This window comes from Physcomitrium patens, chromosome 1 (assembly GCF_059467195.1).
Source record: "Physcomitrium patens ecotype Gransden chromosome 1, ASM5946719v1, whole genome shotgun sequence".
In the NCBI taxonomy this organism is placed as follows: domain Eukaryota; kingdom Viridiplantae; phylum Streptophyta; class Bryopsida; order Funariales; family Funariaceae; genus Physcomitrium; species Physcomitrium patens.
The window spans coordinates 28,370,948-28,397,256 of record NC_143410.1 but is presented as its reverse complement, the minus strand read 5'-3'; the positions used below and the strand labels follow the sequence as shown (position 1 = coordinate 28,397,256).

Sequence of the window (26,309 nt, the reverse complement as noted above, 5' to 3'; positions counted from 1 at the left end):
TATTCATCTCCTTTTTTTATACAAATTAAGTAATATGCTCCTCATAGATCTATTTTGGTATAGATCTTTACTTGATTGAGTTGGTCAAAAAGTCCTGAAATCAAAGGCAAAGGATATCTAATTTTGATGGTAGTCTTGATGAATCCCTGATAATCTACATACATTTATAGAGATCCATCTTTTTTCTTCACAAATAAGATAGGAGCCCTGACTAGAGATTTAGAATAGCATATGAAGTTCTTTGCCAAATTTTCATCAATATATTCCTTTAATGCAACCAATTCATTTTACGATAAGCTATAGATTAGTCGGAATGGTAGTTGAGCTCCTTCTTGCAGATCAATTGAACAATCATAAGGTTGATGCTTGAAGAGAATATCTACATTTTTCTTTTCAAAAATGTCTTGAAATTCTCGATATTGGTTAGGAATACCACTAGAAGTTTTTTCACCATTAGAAATGGGCGTAGCATATATAACAAAAGATGATCCTTCTTTTGCAGCATGCATGAAAGCTTTTGCACCTATTAGTAAAGGTTTGGATGTACTAGACTTACGTACTTCTACTTTACTAACGCGATCTTGGATTATACTATCAAAAAAGTTAAGGTTACAAGAAATCCAATCTATTTGAGGATTATATTTTTTTAACCATAATAATTCTAAAATAACCAAATTAGAGGGAGATTTTATAACATTAAATACTACTATATTGTTATGATCTTTAATTGCTACATCTAAAGGAATAATTTCATGAGTAACATTTTCAAAAGACAATAAATGACCATCTATGACTTCTACATGTACGGATTTAACTTTCTTGACTAAAGATATTTTTTGATTTTTGGCAAAATTTTCATCTATAAAACAAGTTGAGGCTCTTGAATCTAACAAGATAAAGACTTTGTGATTATTAGGTCTTAAATATACTTCTATTATAAAACAAGGTGATGGGTCTGAGGAGAGAATAGGACCTTTATTAGGTATTGCATATGATTCCAGCTGTACGGTCCCTATTGTAATTGGAGAAACTTATTTTTCGATACGTTATCTTCTTTGGTAATTGTGTTCTTCAGTTTGTAATTACATTGCTTCTTTTGACAATGTTGAGTAGTTTGTTTAGCTTCTCTATAATATAAACACAAACCTTTTTGGCAACGTCAAGTCTTTTCCTCCTTCATGAGAGGTTTAAAATGTATCATATCAATTTGCATTGATTCTAGCTTTGACAAATATATTTTAGAAAACTTGGGAGCTATCGCCATTACTTGACTTATTCTTCTTCAACCAAATCTTTGTTTTTGATGCCTTTTAAATAAATAATTTTTATATGCAATGGCTTGAGCAATAAATTATTCCAAAGATTCTACTTTTGACATTGTTAATAACAAGTCTTTGATACTATCTTTCAATACATATCAAAATTGGTTCATAAGTTCTTTGTCATTCTTATCTATATCACAAGTAAGGATTTGGAATTCGGTAGTATATATAGTAGCTAATCATGATCCTTACCATTGTCGTAATACATGAAGTCTTGCTTGAGAATGCTCCGAGCACCTGGCTATGGAAAGAAGAATAGAAATTATAATAATAAAATCCTAATTCTAATAGAATACTAATAATGCTCTAATTAGACTATAATAATGCTAAGTAAGATTAATCAAATTCAAAAAAACCTCAAAGAAATTTCAAACCAATAATAAGAATTCTTAAAGAAATATTAGAATGATCACAAATATCACTCAAATACATCTCAATTCAGTCTTAATTTAATTCTAATCAAAATCCTATTGAACTTCATTCAAATTTTAGGCCAAAACTAATTAAATCTTAAATCCGAATAAAATCTTGAATCCTACATCAAATCCTAAACCTTAAACCAAACCATAAACAAACTTTAAACCAAATCCCAACCAAATCCTAAATCAAATCCTAATCAAACCTTAATCAAATCCTAAACCTTAAATCAATTTCTATCCAAATCCTAAATCAAATCCTAAATCCTAAACCAAACTCTAATCAAATCCTAACCAAACTCTAATCCAAATCTTAAACCGTAACAAAATCCTAATCCAAACCTTAAATCCTAAATTAAATCTTAAATCCTAAATCAAATCCTAAATCCTAAATCAAATCCAAGCTAAATCCTAACCTAACTCTAAATCCTAAATCAAATCTTAATTAAATCCTATTAATTTCTATAATAGATTTAAACCTCAATAACTAATGAATAAACCATCGATCTTAATTCAAATTTTTCTCACTTTTTAAAAACTAAGTTAAAAAAAATTACAAAAATTTTGAAAAGGATCGAAATTACCAAATAGACGATAACCTCAAAAACATGCTCGGATATTGGTCAACCTCCTTCTCCAACCTTAATGTCAATCTTCTAGAGCCAATATCTCTCTTTTGTACTATTTGATCGATCTAAAAATTCTCATATACATAAAAAAAACAAGTCTAATATCCTCTCAAATAAATTTTATTCCAATCCAACTAGTAGATTGTAAGAAATCTTGAAAATCCTCATTGGACCTAAAATTCTACTTTCTGAGACCTTAATCCATTTAAACCTCAATATTCCTCAATTCAATCATTAGATTGAGCTCAAATTTATAACATGTATTAAATACAACTATAACCATAAATCCAAAAAATTTCACTCATAGATCAATTACAAAACTCTTGAAACCTTGCAAAATATAAACCCTATTTTATTTCATAAAATCCAAGTCATCCAAAATAAACCTTGGCTTTGCAAGGCTCTTACAAAGTCATAATAACTCCAAATCGCCCAAAACCAATGCTCATAGAAAGCCTATCTAGTCTGTTATCAAACTTTATTCTCTAATTTACAAAAGAACTCCGGAATCGTCGTTGAGACTTGATTTTGTGCCTCAGGGTCTGATTTCGAGCCTGGTTCATAACCGGCCCTCTCTGGGTATCAATATCTAGTTTTTTTAAGTAAATTTTGTTAGAATTTACTCTTAGCTTCTTTTTAAAGATATCTATATCATTTATTTTTCCAACCTACTTTATTTTGCCTTATTTATGGTCCTACAAAGTAAATAGAAGTCACCTTTCTAAAAGGTAGCATTGGTACCTTTTAATTTTTCTATCCCTTTGACTATTAACTATATTTCTAAGATAATTTGTTCTTATACTTTGAACTAAGATCTCTTAAATTACAATAATCTCTATATTCTTTCACCTATTAGTTGTGTTACATCATGACACCTTAAGGATGAAAGCTTGATCTTTGCTACTCATTCTCGATTACTTTCTCCAAATATGATCCTAAATATTTTTAGGAATGAATTCAAATCATAAAAGAGTCGTGAAGCTTCTTCCATTAAAGGTGCAAACCAAGAGAGAGCACTTCCTGATAGTAGTGTGCCTATGAATCTGACTTCAATAAATCCATCAAGATATTGGAAAGGGTGCAACTTTAGATAGAACTTGACTTGTTGCAAAAATCCTCAAAACTTTGATCTTGTTCCATCAAACTTTTCAAGAATACTAATCCTTGTCCCTATCTTACTTATAGAAGAAAAACTCCCTAGATTCTGTTGAGATGTCAATCTACTTGCTTCTTTCAATTGCATAATTTTTTGCCGCAGACTTTGAACTTCTTCTTTAGGCATAGGCATAGTAATTCCATGATTTACATTAGAAATATGTGAGATTTCTACCTATAGAGTATTGACGAGGTCATGAAGATTTGCCATAGTTGTAAATCTATTCTCACTTCTGTTGAAAGTAGCATCGACAATCTTTCTTTCTATAGATAATTCAAACGAATTCAAAAGTTAAATTAAAAGAAGGTAATCTATAACTTTTAAAAAAAATCTACAAAGAGAGATAATTCACTCTCTTTAAGAAAAAGATCAGTATTAGAAAACAAGATTTTTTGTTTAAAAGTGGATAGTCTATAACCTTTAAAATACAACAATAGAAGTGGGATAATCTACTTACTTCTAAAACAAGACAGAAATAATATGTTAGCACTTTTGTCAAACTATCAAGGACATGAATCTCAAAGAAAGAAAATCCTCAATACACTCTTCTATTAGTGAAGAGAACTAGAAAGTCACTCAAAGGTGATGTAATATTAACTAGAATGGCTATTGCCAAAAACAAGAAGACAAGAAAGACTTAAAACAAGACTAAGACTAGAAAAGTATTGACAAGAGTGAAGAAGGCTTCACTCTTGCCTCCATATATACTATCTAACTAAGAGTTAAGTGGCGTTGTCCTATAGGACCTCCTAGATGTATTGACTTTATTAGCCACATTTCTTATCTTGCAAGGCAAGTTATTTATGTATGCACTACGTAGTTAGCTTGTTTTATAAGCTATTATATGGAGATTACTTATTCCAGAAGCTACCAACACATGGTTAGCTTGTTGGCCAAGTTTCTAACCTACAAATATATCTAAAGTCAAAACCACGTCTATGAAGCTTTAAAGAAGCTTCTTTAGAAGATTTTATGAAATTAGTCTATATTTACCTACTTCTACTTAATCATATAAGTAACTATTGGGATAAATGTATATGTCCGTGATACACAAGTTAGATTTATTGGTACACTTCTTTTAGCACTATCATAATTTTTATCTTTTCTTGAACAATAAGATCTAATACTGGATAATCTAGAGGCATTTTTGGCAAAATTTTGATCCATGTTCGGAGAATATGGTACAACTCATTTTGCAACCAATAAGATTTGTATTTTGCAACAAGGCAATTGATCTATAATATTATATATTTCACAGTTTTGATAACTTGTAACTGATAGCAAATGGGATGATATTGCACTTATTAGCCAATTTTTTTATGGATTATAATATGAAGTAAAGAAATTGATATTCAACTTATGTGATCTTCAAACATTGAGCCAAGCAATTGACTTTGATATAAAGTACGACAATCAACTTTTTGAATTTTGATCTAAGTGTCGCATAAGTAGGCCTCAACGTTACTACAATTTGATGGCAATACCAACATTTCTTTAACACATACATTCAAAAGTAGATGATATGTAAATTGATACAATGTATTTTAAACCTCTTACTAAGCAAAAAGATATTATGCTTATATTATGGAGAATCTAAACACACTACTCAATATTGTCCAAAGAAGCGACAAAACCACAAAATAAGGAGCACAATTGTCAAAGAAGACAATGTGTCAAAAAATGAATTTGTCCAACTATAATAAGAATCATTTGACTAGAATCTTGTATAATTTTTAATGAAGGTCCTATCCTCTCTTCAAAACCTTTTCCTTGTTTTATAATAGATATACATTTAAGACCTAATAATTATAAAGCCTTCATCTTAATAGATTCAAGAGCCTCAACTTGTTTCTTAGATATAAAATTTTTTAAAAGTCATAAAATACTATTAATACAAAAAACTTAACCTCTTCATGTAGAAGTCATAGATGGTTATCTATTATATTTTGAAGATGTTACTCATGAAACACTTCCTATAGATGTAGTAATAAATGATCATAGTAATTGCATAATCTTTAATATAATTAGATCTCCTTCTAATCCAATCATTTTAGGTTTATCATGGTTAGATAATCCTTGTATAGATAGGATTTTTTGTACTCTTGAATTTTCTAAAAATATAATAAAGAAAAATTAATCTAGTAGAAAGTTATAAGTTTAGCACAATAAAATCTGTGTTTGTAGGTACAAGAGCTTTTTTGTATACTGCAAAAGAAAGATCACTTTGTATCATTTAAGCACACCTATTTCTAATGATACAAAGACTTCAAGTGGCATTCCAAGCCAATATCAAGAGTTTCAAGATATATTTAAGAACAAGAATGTAAATACTTTTTCAAAACATCACTCCTATGATTGCTCAATTGAACTTTAAGAAGGAGCACAACTGCCATTTAGACCAATATATAGTTTATTACAAAATTAATTGGCTGAACTCAAGGAATATATTGAAGAAAATATGGCCAAGAATTTTATACGCCATTCCAAATTTCTAGTAAGAGCTCCAATCTTATTCGTAAAGAAGAAAGATGGATTATTACGAATGTCTGTTGATTATCAAAGACTCAATAAGATCACCATCAAAAATAGGTATCCTCAACCTTTGATATCTAGACTTCTTGATCAACTGAATCAAGCTAAGATCTATATAAAAATAGATCTAAAAGAAGCACATAATTTAGTACATATTAAAAAAAGAGATGAATGGAAGACTATATTTTGAACTAAATATGGACATTTTGAATACAACATCATGCCTTTTGGACTTATAAATGCACCATCAACTTTTCAACATCTAATAAATGATGTTTTTTGAGAATATTTGGATGATTTTATTGTCTCTTATTTGAGCTACATCTTGATCTATTTTAAAAACATAAATGAACATAAATTTCATGTTCATTGTATATTACAAAAATTAAGAGATGTGGGATTCTATGCTAAGATAAAAAAAAAAGTATATATTCCACACTACTCAAGTCTACTTCTTAGAATACATCATTATAAATGATGGATTTATAAGTGATCTTAAAAAAATTTAAACTATTATAGATTGGAAGATTCCAAAAATGATAAGAGATGTTCAATGCTTTTTGGGCTTTGCCAACTATTATTAAATCTTTATCAAAGACTTTTTTCAAATTACAGCCCCACTTATACATTTGACATACAAAGACAAACTTGAGTAGAGCAGAGAAATTAAAGCATCTTTTGAAGCTTTGAAGTGAGTTTTTATTTCTATATCAATCTTATATTACATTGATTTTTCTAAGGTATTTTTTATGGAAACAGATGAATCAAATTTTGTTTTGAGTGTCGTATTATCATAAATAGAAATAGATAATAAACTTCACCTATTAGCTTTTCATTCCAAAAAAATTTCAACATCCAAAATTAATTATGAAATCCACGACAAAGAGCTTCTTGCAATCATGGATTTATTTCAAGAATAGTGTCGTCATCTAGAAAGTACTTCCAATTCAATCACCATATATATGGACCATAAGAATCTTGAGTACTTTATGTCAAGAAGTATTTTGAATCGTTGCCAAGCCCATTGGAGCATGTCTTTATCAATATTTGATTTTAAAATCACATATCAACCCAAAAAATAACAAGGTTTGTCAGACGCCCTTTCTAGACATTCTTATCTTACACCAAAAGAAAAAGATGTATTTTTTGATCAACAAAGAATGATTTTCTTGAAGCCAAAGTATTTTCATCTTTAAGTAATGAAATCAACATTGATTCTTGATTCAACTCTTGTGAAACAAATCCAATCAAGTATGTCTTCTGATCTTTTTATTTATAATATCAAGAATCTTTCTTCTAAGTCCAAAAGATATTTCTAAGTTTGAATTCAAAAACAACCTGTTTTATTTTATAGATCAATTATATGTTCCAAAAGAAAAAATATGATTACGTGTTTTTCAAGCACATCACGACTTTCCAACAACATGGCATTTTGGATACAACAAGACTTTGGAGCTTATATCCAAAGATTTTTGGTGGCCACAAATGTGGAAGGATCTGAAAGACTTTGTTTAGTCATGCAACATTTGTTCAAAATCAAAAACTTCCTAACATCGACCTTATGGACTTCTTCAACCATTACTTATTCCAAAACAACCATAGTCTTTTGTTTCTATGGATTTCATCACAGATCTTCTAATCTCACATTTTTATGACTCTATATTCATAATAGTAGATCGTTTTACCAAGATGGCATATTTTGTACCATGTACAAAATCTATCACAAGTAAAGAAACAGCTAAACTCTTTCTTGACAACATCTATCACTATCATGGATTATCCAAGGCTATCATATCATATAGGAGAACACAATTTGTATCAAGATTTTTGTTAATTCTTTTTAAGATTCTAAAAGTGGATATAAAATTATCTTTGGCATTCCATCCCCAAATTGATGGATAAATGAAGCATCTTAATCAAGTTTTGGAATAGTATTTAAGATGTACCATCAACTACCAATAAGATGATTAGAAAACTCTTTTGCTATTGGCAAAGTTTACTTATAATGACATGGTACATTCTTCTACAAAAAAAATATTTTTTTGTCAATTATGGTTATTATCCATGATTTAATACTTTTGTCTTTTCAGAGGCTAATAATCTTGCAATAGAAGATTTGAAAAATCATTTGTCAAAGCTACATGCAACAATAAAAGCATAGTTAAAAGAAGCTCAAGAACAACAAAAGATCAATGTGGATGTCTATCAAAAGGAACAACCATCATTCCATGTGAGTGATAAAGTATGGTTACTTCATTACAATATCAAGACTACTCGTCTTTGTAACAAATTGGACTAATATACGGCTATTATATGAAAATAATGTAATTATGTACTTAATATATAATTTATTAAGTAATATGGTGAGAGCCATGTTAGTAGATTTTAGTTGGTTGTAAAATATAATTTGATTATTACCTTGAGAAGAGGTTGTTTAAAAAGATTACTATAGAATTTGTGTAACTTTAATTTTCTTTTGACAATGGCTTTTAAGATTGGTTTTGATTGATAATAACTTCTAAATATTTAGAATCACCTTTGTTAGACATTAGTGACCTTTGAAAACTTCTTTTGGTTCTTTTATTTGGTATTTAGAGCATAAATTATGAAAATCTTATAAGAAAAAAGATTGAAGAAGGGTTTTGGTAGCAAAAAGAGTAATTAGGGCACCAATATAGATGAATGGAGATGAATGATGAAAATCTCCATTCTTATTGGTCAAAAATCATTACCAATGGGCTTTGAGGAGGCTGTCCGAGGCCATATTAGAGATTAGGGTTAGTTTTTCGGAGCCATTCGAGTTTTGAAGGCTAGGGTCAAAAGGTTTAGGTTTTTGGCTATGGTTTTGGTGCAAGTTTTGTATGGTTTGGAGTTTATATGAAGGAGATACAAGCGCTCAAAGTTAAGGTGTTGATTTGGGAGCTACTATCACTCTTTTTGGCATAACACACGCGTACACATAGCAATTGAGGATTGGCAACTGCGACTAGAGAGAACACTTTTGCGGCTACACTTTTCATATACTTCTTACTGGATTCTAAGTTGAAATAAAGGAGTTATTGGATTTTGAAGTCAGCACATGCAATCTAAGGGTAGTAAGTAACCCGATTTACCAGTGGTTGTTTCTTGAGCTATATCTTGAGCAATTTGACAAGGTTTTGGCTCAAAATTTCAGGAAATATGTAATTTTATGTTAGTAAACTTTTTGCATAATTTTTATGACATTTTAGTATTAGGTTCTTGAGATATTAAGAAAATAGTGTTCGGGTGCTTGTAAATTAAGATTTAGAACATCTGCTATGATTTCTTAGATGCCAGAAGATCAGGAGTGCATTTGTGGTTGGTTTTTTGTGATAAAAGTTAAGGATAAATTCTACCTATCCTGTAAATTTGAAACAAACTGAATGATTAGATCAAGAGTTATGATTTTCTAAAATTTGGGACAAGAAAATCCTTCATGGAAAAAATATGTTTTGAAGGGATTTTGTTATATTTTGAGTTTTATGCAAAATAAAAGAGTTTTGGGAGGCTAAAAAAAGATTCATATAAAGGTTTAAGCTACACTCTCTACAGCTAGATACCCAGTGTATTCCCAGATAGCAAATCATGCCATACGATAATACTTAGACCATTTTCTATTTTTGTACAAATCAATCTAATTACATATCGTTTACACCTATCAAAATCAATGAAAATCCATCTAGTATTCCATGCATCTCTTTTTAAATCATACAAGATAGTAGACATACTAAGAAGAAGATAAGTTCTACTTCTTTTTATAGAAGTAGACAATAATGAAGAGTTTGAAGTAGAAGAAGTCCTAGATTCTAGGCAACGCCAAAATAAATTGGAATATCTTGTCCATTGGCATGGATATGATATTAGTGAATGCACATGGAAGCCAACAAAGTATCTTGCAAATGTAGCAAAGAAGGTAGAGGCTTTTCATCTATGACATCGATCAAAATCAAGATGAAGACTTTTTTTATAAAAAAAAATAAGATCTAAGAAAGATAATATTCTACTTTAAATCTTTGTTTATAGCTTCTTTATATTTGTAACATTGAAGAGATGGAGAATCAATAATCAATGGTTTTGACTGAAAAACCTTCGTTTGCTGACTTGGCAAATGAAACATTGTGATTGTCACAACCTTCAAGACAATGCAATCAAGATGAAGATTCTCAAGAACAACATATTTTTCTTCAAATAGATGGCGAGATACAATGCCTTTGTTATCACGACCTTAGAAGAGACTTTCAATATTTGGTAATTTTATTAGACGTAGGAACAACTCTTCATGGTGTTCCAAATGTTTTATTTCAAGGAAGTTATGAAGACTTCAACAATGACCAAATAATAGGGTGATCTTACCACCATGGTATGAGACACTATCAATAATTGAGAGGTCCTATCAACAATCTTTGAAGAGAACAAAGATCTACGTATGTATCAAATATAATTTTTTGGATTATAGATTTTTTCAACATATGATGATTGCTCCTCATGGAATTCATCCCGAGAGGGAGAGGTAATGTCACAAACATACACATATAAGCTAATAATTATTTATATAAATAAGTAGAAGTAGATAGATGTAGATAAAAATAAGTTGATTCTATAATATCTTCTAAGAAAGCTTCTTAAAAGCTTTATAAATATTACTTTGACTTTATAGGTATCTATTATTTATTTTTAGGTTAAAAACTTGGTCAAGAAGTTAATCATGTACCACTCACATTGGTAGCTTAAAGAACAAGCTAAATATGTTGTAAACATATAAAAAATACTTGCCTTGTAAATTAAGGCATATGTCCTACAAAGTCAATACATATTAGAGGTCCTATAGAACAACGCCACATAACCCTTAGTTAGATAGTATATATAGAGACAAAAATGAAGCCCTCTTCACTCCTATCAATTCCTTTCTTGCTTCTAATCTAGTTTCAAGAGTCTCAAGTTTTTTTGTCTTTTAGTAATAAGCCATTTCAGTTTCTTTTTAATATACTTACTTCCTTATTTCTATTTTTTTACTTTTTCTTTGATAAGAATTTCATTGGTTTATGCATCATCTTTTAATTCATGTCCTTAACAATATGATATTGGTAAATGCACTCGAGAGCTAACAATGAATCTTGCAAATGCAACAAATAGAATTGAAGCTTTTTATTGACAACATCCATCAAAATCAAGATAAAGAAAAGCAAATCTTTGCAATAAAAGAAACAAGATCAAAGGAAGATAACATTCTACCTTCTATCTTTCTTTATAGCTTCTATGTATTTGTAATGCTAAAGAGATAGAGAACCAACAGCCAATAGATTCAAGTCAAGAGCTTTCATTTGTTGACTTATCAAAAGAGATATTGTAATTGTCACAACCTTCAAGACAACATAATTGAGATAAAGATCCTTAGGAATGACATGTCCTTTCTCAAATAGATGGTAAGATACAACATATTTGGTATCACAACCTTGGAAGAGAGTCTCAATATTTGGTAATTTTATTAGACGTAGAATTAATTCTTGATAGTGTTTCAAATATTTTATTCACAGAAAGTTACAAAGGCCTCAACAACGATGAAATAATAGGGTGGTCTTTTTGTCCTGATATAAGACACTATTGTTGGCTGAGACAATCTATTAACCATCTTGGAAGAGAACAAAGATTAGAGTATGTGGCAAATATAATTCATTGCATCTTAGATTTCATCAACACATGATGATCGCTCCTTATAGAACTTGCCTCTAGAAAAGAAGGTAATATCATGGATATACATAGGTATTTTAATAAATACCTATATGATTAGATAGAAGTATGTAAAAATAAATAAAAATAGATTAATTTTATAATACCTTCTAAAAAAGCTTTCTAGAAGCTTCATAAATATTTTTTTGATTTCATATATATTTTTAGTTGATTAATAGGCTAGAAACTTGGTCAAAAAATCAACCACATATTGATAGCTTGCAGAACAAATTAATTATGTGGCACACACATAGAAAATTTGCCTTGCAACTTGAAATATGTATCTTGTAAAGTCAACACATTTTGGAAGTCCTATAAGACATCTCTATGTAGCTCTTAGTTAAGAGAATATATAGAGATAAGAATAAAGCCTTCTTCACTCTTAACAATGCCTTTTTAGTCCTTAGTCTTGTTTCTAGACTTTCTAATCTTCTTGTTTTTGGCAATTGCCATTTTAGTTCAATAATATAACATCTTTGAGTGACTTTTTAGTTCTTTTCAATGTCACAAGAGTGTATTGAGGATTTTTTTCTTTGAGATTCATGTCTTTAATAATAGGCCACAATAAAACAATTGTTTGATACCATACCTATAACAAAATTCAAAGGCTTTCCACCATCCAAGCTTTAGGATTACATAGCTTGTATTTGATACTCCAATCGATACCTTGACTTGCAAAAGATAATACTATTAATGTGGTGCCTATAGAACTAGAAAGATCTTCAATAAAATATATTTTTCTATTAAAGAATAGAATTATAGCATAAGTAGTATAAATAAAGCTTCAAATCTTCAAGTAATTTTACATCAATTATTGTCTAAACTAAATGACTAACACTTTATGTAATGTCTAATAGCAAAAGAAAATTATTTCTAAAATAACATTACTAATATAGACTTCAAAGTTTAATATAGATCTAAATATTTTGCTTATATTTGATTAATATTTATAGTCTAAATAATTATTCAATAATCTACTTCAATAACCTTAAATTAAAGATCTAATAGCGAAGTATTTTTGTAACTTAACTAAAGTTCTAGAATTTATTATTGACTAAAAATATTTGTCAAAACTAATAATCATACAAATAAAAAGAAAAAATAGTTGCTAAAATAGATCATCATCAAATCATATACAAAAAGAATTTTATGATGCTATCAAAGTGTTTGCAAATAAAAAGGCTCTAGGTCCACACAATAGGAATCCAAGTTCTTGAAAGATATTTTGATATATTATTAAAAATTAAAAAATTTAATTTTTAAAAAACTTTTTATGTAGAAGAATTTTTTATAATCTACCATAGCAATAATTACAGATTAAATATTAAAACTATATATATATATATATATATATATATTTTTAAATTATCAATTTATATTTTTTTATTTATATTCATAATTTATTTGTAAAAGTCTTTTAAATGAGAATTTAGCCTATCTTCTTAATATTTAAAAATTATCACTAAACATCTTTTCTTCCTATTAGGTACATATTAAATAATATAATTTTAGTCCACAAAGCCAATTTTTTAACCAAATTATTTATAAAAAAATCCTCTATTTTTAAATTAAGATTTATAAAAATTATAAATTAAATTAATTATATTTTCAAAATAAATAGAATTTTTTATATTTAGATATAATTTTATGAAGATATCTAAATTTCTCTTTATATAGATCAAAATACATATTAATATAAATAGATGGAAATCCACCAACTTTTCAATTCATTAAGAATTTGGACAAAACTATTCATTAATTCACTAAATATTCTTAATTGTGAAGTAATAAACTTTAGCCTCAAGGCTATTATGATATATATTTGAATTTAAAGATTTAAATTATCTACAAGAAAATAAGTTATTATTTATAGATAATAAATAATTTAATATAAGTAAGGATATTACTATCATAAAAAAATTAACAATTTATTAGAACAACATATAATCTAGCAAAAAACTAGTAGCATTATAATATACTAATACAATCAAACTATAATGGATAGCAACCACTTATCAATCTAAGGACTCCTAAGAAAATTCAACTTATTTTTAAAATTGATTTTAGTCTTAACTTCCTTCTTTTATTTTTGGCAACTTTCTAATAAACCATGAAAAAAAGAAATTAAAGTATTAGTGCTACACAAAGCTTAATCTTGATGGCAATATTATGATTCTCATCAATATTATTTTGGCTTTTAGTATTTATTTCATTATGGCTTATTATAACAAAATTCAAGCTATAAAATTTAGTAAAATTATGATAAAATATTCTTTGTAGGTCACAAAAAGATACAAATACACAAGCATAAGTCTCATGGCAAATGGCTAGCTTATGCATATAAAATAGAGGTCTTAATTTAAGTAATCCAAAAATTTCTTTATATGATTTAATTATAAGATGGATTATAAAATCATTTAAGTCAGCAAGCTCTTCTTTTTAAAAGCTTGTGCAATATAGAATCCAAATTAAATAATCATTTAAAATTATCAAGAAATGAGCTCACAATTAAAATTAGATAACAAAACTATCATCAAAATTCTATACAAGATTAAAAATGTGGAGGAGAGTATGTAAAGTATCACAAATAATGAGCAAGGACATCAAGAATGTTCATCCAAATATATTTTGCTTAATATTCAACTACCACCTTTGGAACAAAATATGCATTTATATCTTTAAAACCACAATTAATAAAGAAATGTCAACCAAATTATACAAAGTTGAGATACATACATTATATCAAGGACCTATGTTCTAAAAAAACTAACAAATAGCTATTTTTAAAAGACAATAAAGAAAAATATATTTACTTTCTATCAAACTAGTTTAAGAAAAGATCTTTAGTTTTTTTTGTTAAACAAACTATATAAGAGCTTAGGCCTAATTATAATTGATCTCACTTCTTGTATATATATATAATCATTACTTAGCAAGATTTTCAATTACAACAATATAATTCTCATTTCTATTTTTGAATAGATAATAAATTAGACTTTTATCCAAATAATTTTACTTAAAATAGACTTTGTAGGTTAAAAAAACATAATGAAAAAAATTCAAGAAAAGTTTTCAAAAAATATACCTTTCTAATTCCTTTACAAATCAAAAAAATTATTAAGGTGATTGCTACAAAATTTGAATTTAATCAAAAAAAATCTTTAGAAAAAAAATACGTTAAGATATATATATATTAAAAAATATACTTTGATCTAATTAATTTTTTACAAAGGTATTAATGTGAATTCTTGAAGGAAAAAAATTCAACACTATGAATGACTTTTGACCCTTGTGTTTCTTTTTTATCTTTAAAAATATTGCATAGATTTTAAAATGTAAGATTGTCAAGATCATTTAGAAATAGCATGTTATTATCTTGTATTACTTAAACAAATAAAAATCAAGCCTATCTTCTTTGAAATAGAACTATATACCACGTCCAAAGGTAAGTTCAGACCATCTTGTGTAGCTAGCTATCTCACTTAGGCCATAAAATATAGGTTGACTCTTGAATCAACAAAGAAGCCAATTTTCTTCTATTTAAAATATATACATGATTTTTAAATTTTAAATAATTAAATAATTAAAATTAATGATATTTATTTTTAAAAAATAAAATATATTTTAGATTTTTTTAAGTTAATGGTTTTTCTAATACACATATATATATTAATAACAAGAAAAAATTAATAAAGTGAAATTTTATAATAGAGAAAAATGCTACTAAGAATGATATTAACATTGGAGACAATATTTTTCATGCCATATAAGTTAAATGTCCATAGTATGTTATACTAAAATCTTAGAATCTTTAAAAAATGCTAAATACAAAACAAAATAAATAAGACACTTTAATTTCAATGAACAAAGGATTTAAAAGTTATCTTTTTATCTTCTTTATTAAGTATAAAGACTCTAATAATAGCAAGTATTAAAGACAAATTTTTATAATAATGAGTCAATTAATCATAGTAATATTGATAAAATGAAAGAAAAGAAAAAATTCATTATAAAGACAACCCAATTACTTAGAATTTGAACAATCAATTTATATGAGAAATGTAAAATCACTTAAAATTAGCAATTAAATAAATTATTAAATCCAAATAGCTTTATTCTATTAATTATTTATCTTACAAAGAGTACAAATACTTAATTTAATGTAGAAATATTTATTTAACCTAGGATTTTTAAGATGGAAATTATATTATATAGTTCTCCAAGTATAAATATTTTAGAAATGGGATTATTCTTATATAAGAAGTGCCACAAAAAAAAATTAACTTTCAGATTTAAACTCATGTTCATCAAAGATTATTTCATTCACCAACTTCTTAACTTGTATTAATCTCAATATTTTATTTCAATGCAAATGGGAAAATGTTACTAATAAATTGATTCTATAAATGGTTTCAAAATATATTTTTAACTTTTTATTAATCACTTATAAAAAAAAATTAACATCTAAAGTTCTTTTATTTCTATTTAAAACTATAACAGCTCTTACCGTTGCATGATTGTCATTGATTCATCATACCACCACTCTCTGTGTTTGAAACAGAAGACCAGCTGCATGTTCACATAACTGAATAATCAGCAACATAGGAAACTTTTCAAAAGTCGTTGCATTTATATTTTTTGCATATATTTATATATATATATATATATATATAGGAGAACATGCACCTTGTTGTTGAGGCTCTGATTACAGAATCATTTTCAATCTTGCGTGTTTTGTGTTAGCATTGTAAATAGATGGAAGTGATTGTTATGAAGCGTAATATTAATGCATGTCACAACAAAACTGATTCGCAGCAGAGCACTCGAGATGGATGGAATCCTGATTTAAGTCTATATTATTTTCATTTTACTTTTTTGGAGTAAAATGTGAAGGCAGCAAACGAACCTGTCAAATACTGCGTATGTCGCTTTGGAGCTGCTAACTCTTGCACAACCACCGATTGAGCGCAGGCACCCGGCGCTATTTGCACCGTGAGCTTGACCTACACAGACATGTAACATTCAGAATATTGCACAATGTGTGGTGGAGTAGGTTTGAGACGCGTGAAAAAAATAAAAATAAAAATAAAAGGAAACAATTAAACTATTGAACTCAGCTTCGTTCACTGCCGTCTTTGTTTTTCGAAACGATCAGGGGATAAAGGGGCCAAGAAAAGGACACGAAAACATTGACAATTAATTAGGTCATGTGCACATGTGACAAACTACAAACTACAAACACAAACTACAAACATGTGACTTAGAGAAATCATAAGCGCTAAAGGCAGGTAGTTCCTAGAATCATTTCCTCACATATGCTTTCCTCCGACCTGGTAGCACACAAAACAACGCAAAGGGACTGGAATGAGGGTGTGCGAATGGATTATATGCTGATTAAAATTTTGCAACATGTCTCCAACTAGAAAATTGCAAAGGTGAAACATCATAACGGTAGTTTTGTTTTGTTCTTTCGGTTATCAAATAGTATTGAAATTTAACATAGTATTAATAAGAGATAAACAAGTTCAATGCAATATAGGACGCTCAATTCAATGACAAGGAATATTTCACACCAAGCCCGTGCTCATTGGCACAACTGTTTCATAGCTATTAACATAAACAGGAAACACAAGTTTAATTCCATCAACCTGGAGAAGCGAACGATCAGCAACAAAAGATAAACAAAACTATGGCAGAAGCATAAAACAACGTGCATGCACATGCATCACTCAAGAATCATGGAGTTGCACACTGGCAACCTGACAAGATGAATGCAATACCTGGTGTATTCTACAAAATCACTCCATCTGAATCCCTAAATACCAAGCCACTCAACAATCGACTTCATGTCCAACACCTTTCACATACCTATTGCTCACAGCATAAAAATCCACAAGAGTCTAAACTAGCAGAAACTATGCACCAATTTCGCTGTAGAAAACTCGCAGAATTCACACTAGTTTGACCTAACAAGCTCACTCGCTGCTCCTAGTCCCGCTCAACCTTTCTGCAACTGACCAGAAAGGATGCAAATCTACAACTCTATGCACTAATTCTGAAATGCTATAGGATTCCCAAACATAATACTTCGGAAGAGAGCCAATGTGAACTCCAGGCTTCAAAGAGATAACCATAGCCCAGCTTTCATGTAAAGATCTCTTCAAATTGGCAGCTAGCCCAAAGCTCCTCCTTGCTACACTATCGGCAGCAATCAGCACTTGGCTCAATGGAGTGGCTTTACAAAACAATATTGGGCACGCCAGCTTTAGTAGAAGCTTCTCAATCTCATTTTCTCTGATTACATGTTTGAGCAATAGACCACACGCCAACACCTGTTTACGATCCTTTACAATGTGGTAAGTCATAAAGAACAAAAATAGGAGTCTTGCACGAATTTTCTACAGCAGAGCTTCATAAGCAGCTCAATTCCACCGTTGGAGCCCTAATGCGGGAGTCTCGAACCACCAGAACTCAGCCACACAATCGAGAAAACTGAAATGTAAGAGATAGCTAACTTCGACCAATACAACTCATCGACCGCCAGAGTGTCCATGCTCCATTGATAAATTCGACGTGTTCACAGGAGACGTTTGAGTACGCGCGTCCTCAGAATTGCTGCACGTCGGCCGCTGCTGCATCGGGACTGAGTTCAAAATCTCAAGTTGCTCCTGACTCATCTGTAAAATCTCATTTGGGGACAAAATCTTGATGGATCGCACACAATTGACAAATTCCCTGCAAACAAAATAGCGTGTGATAAGATTAGTGTCCTACATACAGATGATTTCAAGCTTCTTGTCTGATCATTAGAAGTGTACAAAACAAGTACGAACTGCTTGTTGCCGAATAGCAGCTTGCCACAAGTACGCTAAATATGTCCTAATCTTAAATGAGCTCTATAATCTTTTTACACAATACGTAGAATACAACTGCCAGTGAGCACGGTTCCGTTGCTTACTCCCACGGATCATCGCCAACAAGAAGAGTGTCATTCTCATTGTCCACAAATACAAGCTGCCAACCAGATCTCTGAGGATCGTCTAACAAGCCCTCCAGGTTAAACAACCGAGCCAGTTCTACTCGAAGTTCTGAATAGTTTTGGAATTTCTGCACGTCTATTGACCTCCCTACACTTCCAAGCTTGTGCACCTGGATCGCAAACAATATCAAAAACAAACTCCCATCAATACATGTCGCTCTCACACGATAAGACTCACTGCATCAAAATACCTCATGACAATAAATGTGGAAGCATTTCAGAAGTTCAGGTGAATCTTTCCATTCAAAGAACAAGATGACCACTACAAGTATACCTCAACGCCTGAACTAGTAGACAGCATCATGCAGAAAAGGCACAAATCGAATTTTTCACCTTTAACTAATCTTACCTTGGTGAATGTACGGGAAGTAGGTGCCATAGCTGACCATGACGCATTCCTCATAAATATTCCATTTTCATCAAGACCCACACCATTCATGGTAGGAATGTCTGCATTACCAGAGGGATAATACGAACCCTGAAGCACGGTGTTGCCAGAGAACCGGCTCTGGGGATCTTTGCTCTTGGCAAATGCATGAGGTTGGAGGGAAGTAACGGAATTTGATCCCACCAACGGCTGCTCAATAGACACACCAAACAGAAGATGACGATCGGACTGTACTGAATCCTGCTCCTGGCCATTCTCCCGGTACACAAATGAAGAGGTTGGCACTGGCAGCCCTGTCAAACCAGATTGGCCATTTACCTGGCTCTCTTGAGGGAAAGGGAAACAGCTGGACACTCTCGAGGTTGGTGACGTATCCAACTGATTCATACGAGCAGACACATCGTGTTCACTCGTGTCTCGATTAGATGGGTACCAAGACGAAGAAAACTGTATCATGAAGATAAGGATTTATCATACACAAGCGCATGATTCTTAAGGAAAAGCTACACAAAAGGCAATTTCAAAGCATGGTATTCCAGCTAGAAAAACGAACTAATCGAACACAACAGCCTCCAACTGCAAGGAATTACCTGGGGCTCACGAACACTGCCACCATGAATGATGGACTCAGGTTGGCTTTGTTGAGCACTTTGAGTCGGACGCATCATGTACGTCATTTGACCATTTTCGCACCCGAGATGAGTTCGGCCTAACATTGAGTGCAAAGGATATGACCCTGGAGTATAAGCTGATGAAGTCATGTGTGTATCACTTTCACTGTATCCTGAACATTGTGCCATATTCATCCCGACGTCAAGCGGAGACTCAGGACGACTTGACGAAAGTTGGAGCACAGGTCCAGCAGTATTGGGTATATGTTGCGCAGTATGTTGATTCGATTGTGGTGACTGTGAACGAAATTCAATCTGAGAGGTTGATAAAGATGGCTGAGCATGCGACATTGCGTGTTTTGAAGCATCTGAACACCGAATCTCTTGAAGAGCTGCAGCTGCGAATGCTCGGTAATACTCGTTTTGCTGCGCTGGTAAACCAGGTTCAACCCTTTGCTGGGGAGTGCGCATCCACGAGCTCATACCGAAGTTCCGTAAATTCAATGCTCCTAGCGCATCCATATGACTTCCACTATCTCCTGACCAAAAGGAAGCCTTCTTCAGCATGGAATCCATCTCCTCGTCTACTGGAAACCAGTACAATTCCATCAGTCAGCAACCCGGAACAGTCACCATAACCACCAGAACCATAGATCCAGGCCAAAAAAAAAGGGTTAAATGTGCGCTCAGACGTAACGTTTTAATGAATGCAACAGAAAGCATTACCTCTTCCTCCCCAAGGACGCTTAGCTCGAAAAGTGAGAGGCGGTGGGCATAACAGAAATGGTGTTGTCAACGGTTCTATCTCCCACAATGATACTCGCCGTTGCCTCTCACCTGCAGTTGATTCGTCCCAGCCCACCTGCATAGTTTGCATCATCAACACACAGCTACATAAGACGACACCAATAAATGTAAGCTCGCCCTCAAATGTTTGAACTCCACCATAGTTCATGACAGACGTTAGGAAGAAATAAATAATCACGATTATCGTATCAAGGCTCCACTAAATCAATCGCACCAATGGAAAAAGAGTGGCAACTTCGACACATCTCAGACTAGCAGCAAAGTATGGACATAAATCAACAATAATTCCAGAATCTGATACCTTCAAAGAGCGCCAGTGCGAATTGGGCCAACGTATTGGGTCTAAATCTCCCATGCCAGTGATCGTGCCCATATACCTGCAGTACCGATGTCAGTAAATTAAATCGTAACCATCTCTATATGTCATCGAAGCTCACGCTGAGCTTCCAGGATTGAACATGTAAAAACTACAACCTCATTGCTAATATAAGCTAACCTCACCTTCGAACGCTGGATTCCTCAGTCTCGAACACCATCCGAAACCGCATGCCAACTGAGACCTGTAGATTGCAAATGGCTTTTTGATACTTTGCTACAGGGATGACAAACTCCGATGGGCTTTGCCTGCATTCATAATCGACAAAGACGATTAGAATTAGAGCGGGAAAATCCGTGATTTGACCATCCAAAAGACATAAATATACAATACAGGATTATAAAACTCTATTGGTATATTCTTACATTGGATGGTGTAGAAATACCTCGGGTTATAGAAGATGGTGAAACGACTACTAGTAGCAGCTGCATGATTTGCAGCCGCTAGCACTCCAATGTGCATGCTGTCGCTGGACAAGACTGATGACGGCATCACCGTCTGTTGCCGATTTTGTCGACGGATGCCCAGCTGCAATTGGCCTTTATCGTCTCTGCACACCAATGTCGTCATTGGCTATGAACTTCTAAGAATGCACGCGGTGTCAAAGACCACGCAGGCTATACATAAGATGCGACCTTCACATTTAGATGAAGTCCTATCTAGATTACGGTTTGCACGACCTAAGACAACTACATATAAATCACGTAACAACGATCTCTCCTCAGTCGCCTACCTGATGAATAAAACAGCATCACCTGCTTGAAGCCTCTTTGCGCTCACAAAGACACTCCACCCTGTCGTCAGCAGGTGTCTTCGCGGTTGACCTACAGAGAAGGTAAAAACAAAATAAAAGGTAAGTTCCAGGACTAGTTTCCACTAAAGAACCGAGGTATACAAGCTTTACACGCAAGTGGGTAAGAGAGAGAATGAAGGCTATAGTGATAGACAACGTAACAAACAGATTCACAAAATCTGAATTCAGATTTTCACGCACCACGATATATGTGTCTGAAGTGCCACTCCTGATCGTGCAGGTCTCTTGCTTTCAGTTCTTGAGCTGGTGGTGTTTGAGAGTAGTCCTGCATGAACATATCTTTCCCTGTAAGATATTTCACACCAAAAAATTGCTAAATAAATTATAAATTTTAAGCAGCCATGCGATAACATAACAAATGATGAAGAGCTCATTATGGTGAAATACCAATGGAGGAAAGACTTTCTCCGCAGCTCGTCGAGGAATAGAAAAGCCACCATGAGTGCTTGTGTCACTGGCCGTCAAGGTTTTGCAAAAGTAATCTGTTGGCTGTCTACTTCTTATCCCAATATCAGGAGACATAAGAGCTTCCTTCTCATTCTGAACACCAACCAGAAAAAATCCATGCGCCATTAGACCAACTCTTTCGTCAGTTGCATAATTTCAAAATAATAATCACATGCATCTCAGAGGACTAAAAAGCTAAAATTAAAAAGAAAAAATGGATACCACCTTAGTGCACATCGCGCAGAAGACTTCCATCTTCAGAAGGACTGCTAACATATTGCAAGCATCAATTTGACGCGCGTCGCTACGATAAGTGTGGTAGTAAGAGGAGCTAGATACTTACAGCAGGAGGTACAGGTATTAATGTCATTTGAGCATAGACTTCATCCGTCTCAAGGTCAGCCTGTATGACAACATCGATTAAAGACATCGAATAACGATCAGAAACCTGACAATCCAATTTTAGAACTGAGAAAAAGAGCGATATTTGTAGTGTTTGAAGTTTATAGAACATTTCCCAGGTTGTTTATCCAGATCAACATTAGCTCACATCAAATTGCCTCAAATTCCTATTCAAAGCAAGCACCATATATATATATATATATATATATTGAATAAAATGAGGAGTCCCAAGAGCGTAACCATACATGAAGCGTAACATTGTCAAGTAGGCAGACCAGTCGTGATGGAAGACTGGGATAATTAGGAATATGAGTCTCAGCCTCTCTTTGAGTTGATGCTGCTACCTGTAAAAACGAAACGAAGAGCTGAATACAGTATTCCATCAAGAATAGCGCATGCATCCAGGTTCGAAGAACGTTTGCCTAGAAGAAAACCATTTCTGACATGAGTACACAAACAACGCACTACCTGTTCCGTATGACCTTGAGGAAAGTACACCACCCGGCTGCCAATAGGAGGAAGTGAGACCAAGGGTCCGGCACAAGCATGCCATAGCTCTGAAGTGGGACTCCTCCTTTCCACTGCAGAAAAGGACGATCAAGAGTGAGTTACAGTCTTCATTTCAGAATTGTCGAAAATGACAACCCCGTACTTACACGTGGCTCGTCATTGGCAGAGGCTGCATCACAACACTGACAAATCCATGCCTTTCGCAACCTGAACAACTTAATTTCAAAACGTTGAAATCAACTCCCGCAAGGGAACGCGGAATTTTCCAAAGTATTTCAATTTGTTTGAAGTGCAGGAAACCTACAATGCCTTGGCTGTATGAACAAGACACTGAACACGGCATTAAGGTTTGAAGAGCGTACTATGCTCCATGAGTTGAGCCTTTGAACCCGATCCAGATACTAGATTTGGCGGCCTCTCGCTGCACTGGTACATAAGTAACCTTCTATGATGACAGGGGCCGCCTGAGTACTGACTCTTAAACTTTGCCAACAATGATTGAACGATGGGTACACAAATTTGCTCGCTACAATGCCTTCAAGAGGAGTACTTCTCTGTTTTAACCTTGTAGCCTAAGAGCCGACACTTCCAACAACACTTCCATCTCCATGTTGCTTATGAGCTGCAAAACGACCAGAACGTCATGCGTGTTATTAAACTCTAGGTACCTAAACGGCCACTTGAAAAAGAAAATTCTGCACAACATACCTTCAGCCAGACTGTCCAAGCTGAGCCTGGTGATTCCTGCTGAGCTAGCGATGAAAAAGGGATAAAACTCACAAAACTTTGACCTCTTATAACGGTCCAGCCTTCCTTCACATAAAAGTTATCATTACTCACTGGTGTCCATTTCATTGTGTGCAACTACTGCTTAGTTTAAAAGCTTAACTGTGTTCAGCCAATTGCTAACCCTCTCATGACTGCGATCACCAAAAGGTTGAAAATATGAACGAACGACTTAACCATTATTGGGCACATCGTGGAAGGGTTTGACGGCAGGCTGATCAAATGAGGTACTGAAGAAAATGGAAGAGACGCACAGCTGTCCTTTCACAAAAATTCTGATTGAAAAGCTTACTCGACAGGACTTCTTTTTTACTTCTTTATTTTTATTCTTTTGTCTCCGCGCAACTGTCAAGGTAAAGAGTTTTGCAGCTGACAGACGAAGGTAAAATATGAAATGCTAGAGCTGTTGTTGACAAGTATTGCAGCTCTACCCGACGAGCCATTCCAAAAAAAGAGAGATGCACAAGCACAAAGATAAACCATACATAAAGATCATCAAAATTTGGAGAAGCAGTAAGTGGCTACCCTAGAGTTTCAGTTGAAAAGCAACACTCTTATCTCGACTACATCTCTAATCTTTATAAACCTAGAGCTACGCTGTAACCCTTGTAGACAGATGCAGGTCTCGTAGTCCACCATCTAACTCTGTAGTTAGGCCTCTTTCGAGCAGAAGAGTCGGCATAATTAGATACAGGCCATGGTTGACTACCTGTTATTCGAATTATACTTTCAATGCAAGTTTAGAGCAATGAGAGGGGGAATGGATATCGACTAGAAAGAAACACGAACTACAGGAAAGGAGTGAACTTGAAATGTGGAGATAGGAGCCAGCTTTGGGAGCAATTAACGCACTTCCAACGCTCCTCGTCTGCTGTAAACTGTTCAGCAGTATTAAGGCTTAAAATTTCAACCCGAACTAGATTGCGTACATCACGAACCACCACAATTACAAAGCAGTGAAATGGCTCACGTAAAGTATCTTCTCACCAAAACAGCAACCCCAAAATGAAGCAAAGAACACACCACTCCTAACACCCACCATTTACTAGATCCTCTCAAGAAGACCACTCTTTCACCCATAAACCCAACAGGCACACATACACACACACAGTAGAGAGGGCAACGAAAGCGCATCCTTGAGATCGCACCTGCAACACTCCCCACCACCACCCACACCCAACGGCATAGCCGCCAGAAACCCCATCCCAGGGGCGGAAGAGCAACAGAACGAGGACTCGGAATTAAACTCACCCCTCAAGAAACCACTCCACACCGTCGCCCCACACGGTCGAGACTCCTCCTCCGCCACAACCTCCATTGGACGGCTCCTCCACTCCTCCTCTCTTCACCATCCCCCAAGGCCCACATCAGCTTTGCACCTCGTCATCTCTCCCTCTCTATCTCACTCACACCCCAACTCGTCCGCCACCTCGCAACCCCACCAAACACCCAAAATCCACGCTATCTCTATCTCTTTCTCTCTCTCTCTCTCTCTCTCTCTCTCATTCACTCACTCACACACACGCGCACACGCAGTCTTCTCAAACACATCCTCACGCATCCGCCTCGCAGCGCAGTCAAGTCCACTGCAATCAATCCGAAGCGCAAGAATCAGAACCTACCCACCAAAGTGAGTCGCAGTGCGTCTATCGCGAGAGTGCCAATCTGGTTGGGAAAGCCAATTAAAAAAAAAAAAAAAAAAAAAAAAGGCAGCTGTCAGAGGTGGACTTGACCGGCGTGTGTGGGATGATTGGAACCTCCGCAGAAGCGCAGATTCGGAGGCGAGGCTCCCTCTTGTAACTCAGAGCCCCCATCCCCTCCCCCCTCCTAGAATTGGCCTCCCCCTCGCCCTGGCCCTGGCCCTTTCCGAGCCCTTCCTTTCTTTCTTGCTTGTCCCCTTTTCCGCTGTATACCGCTCGCGTATATATTTTCGTATCGTATAGTAGAGTATTATATCATTGTGTCGATTGGTTCGTATGTGTGTATGTAAGGAAGTCGAGTCGGGTATGTTCGTATGGCACCGGTATGTGTTCGCGGTCGTGTACGGGGGGGTGTCGTAAGGGCTGTGAGATTGTTGTCCTCGGGGGTTTCATCAAGCCTTTGCCCCTGCCATGTCAGCATTCCCGATTCATGGCTTGTTCAGTGGGTTTCTTAAGCCCCATAATGGTGCACACATTTAAACAAACATACATTAACAAGTTTAATTATTATTCTGCTGGAGAAGTTCTTCATACAACTCTTATCTACAATATTTTGTTTTATTCTATTCTAATTTTATGGGTGTTAAAAAGTGAAAAACAAATATTAACTTGTTTTACAAAATCTC

The 26,309-nt window shown here is 33.5% G+C and overlaps 1 protein-coding gene and 1 long non-coding RNA gene across 9 annotated transcripts; both read right to left on the bottom strand.

Annotated features, from left to right (window-relative positions):
* Positions 1 to 16,142: 16,142 nt before the first annotated feature.
* Positions 16,143 to 17,570, bottom strand: LOC149989981 (uncharacterized). The gene is made up of 4 exons (XR_016506161.1): positions 17,452 to 17,570; positions 17,117 to 17,133; positions 16,710 to 16,806; positions 16,143 to 16,372 (listed from the first exon to the last, which is right to left on the bottom strand). It is a non-coding gene; the product is annotated as an uncharacterized LOC149989981 (long non-coding RNA).
* LOC112287218 (auxin response factor 6) lies at positions 17,540 to 25,788 on the bottom strand. Of its 8 annotated transcripts, none has more exons than XM_073538517.2 (17): positions 25,717 to 25,788; positions 25,498 to 25,569; positions 25,235 to 25,326; positions 23,156 to 23,268; positions 22,933 to 23,031; positions 22,629 to 22,688; positions 22,226 to 22,378; positions 22,019 to 22,103; positions 21,758 to 21,848; positions 21,410 to 21,574; positions 21,150 to 21,272; positions 20,950 to 21,025; positions 20,568 to 20,703; positions 19,821 to 20,428; positions 19,192 to 19,677; positions 18,762 to 18,952; positions 17,540 to 18,538 (listed from the first exon to the last, which is right to left on the bottom strand). In XM_073538517.2, the coding sequence occupies exons 2-17, from the start codon at positions 25,542 to 25,544 to the stop codon at positions 18,334 to 18,336; spliced, it is 2,730 nt and encodes a 909-aa protein (XP_073394618.1). In that variant the 5' UTR covers positions 25,545 to 25,569; positions 25,717 to 25,788; the 3' UTR covers positions 17,540 to 18,333. The 8 variants fall into 8 exon arrangements, with proteins under 8 accessions (XP_073394618.1, XP_090111596.1, XP_073394625.1 ...); XM_090255470.1 differs by adding an exon at positions 23,560 to 23,819 and having other exon boundaries at positions 25,235 to 25,569; positions 25,717 to 25,732; XM_073538524.2 differs by lacking the exon at positions 25,717 to 25,788 and having other exon boundaries at positions 19,192 to 19,608; positions 25,498 to 25,609.
* Positions 25,789 to 26,309: the final 521 nt, after the last annotated feature.

What these genes read in the sequence shown, in the direction of transcription:
- LOC112287218 (XM_073538517.2), bottom strand. Translation starts at nt 25,544, where the DNA reads ATGCGTGAGGATGTGTTTGAGAAGACTGCGTGTGCGCGTGTGTGTGA. An exon ending in GATGCTGTTTTATTCATCAG is followed by an intron (nt 21,575 to 21,757) that starts GTAGGCGACTGA and finishes ATTGGTGTGCAG; the next exon opens with AGACGATAAAGGCCAATTGC. An exon ending in CGCACTGGCGCTCTTTGAAG is followed by an intron (nt 20,704 to 20,949) that starts GTATCAGATTCT and finishes CAAACTATGCAG; the next exon opens with GTGGGCTGGGACGAATCAAC.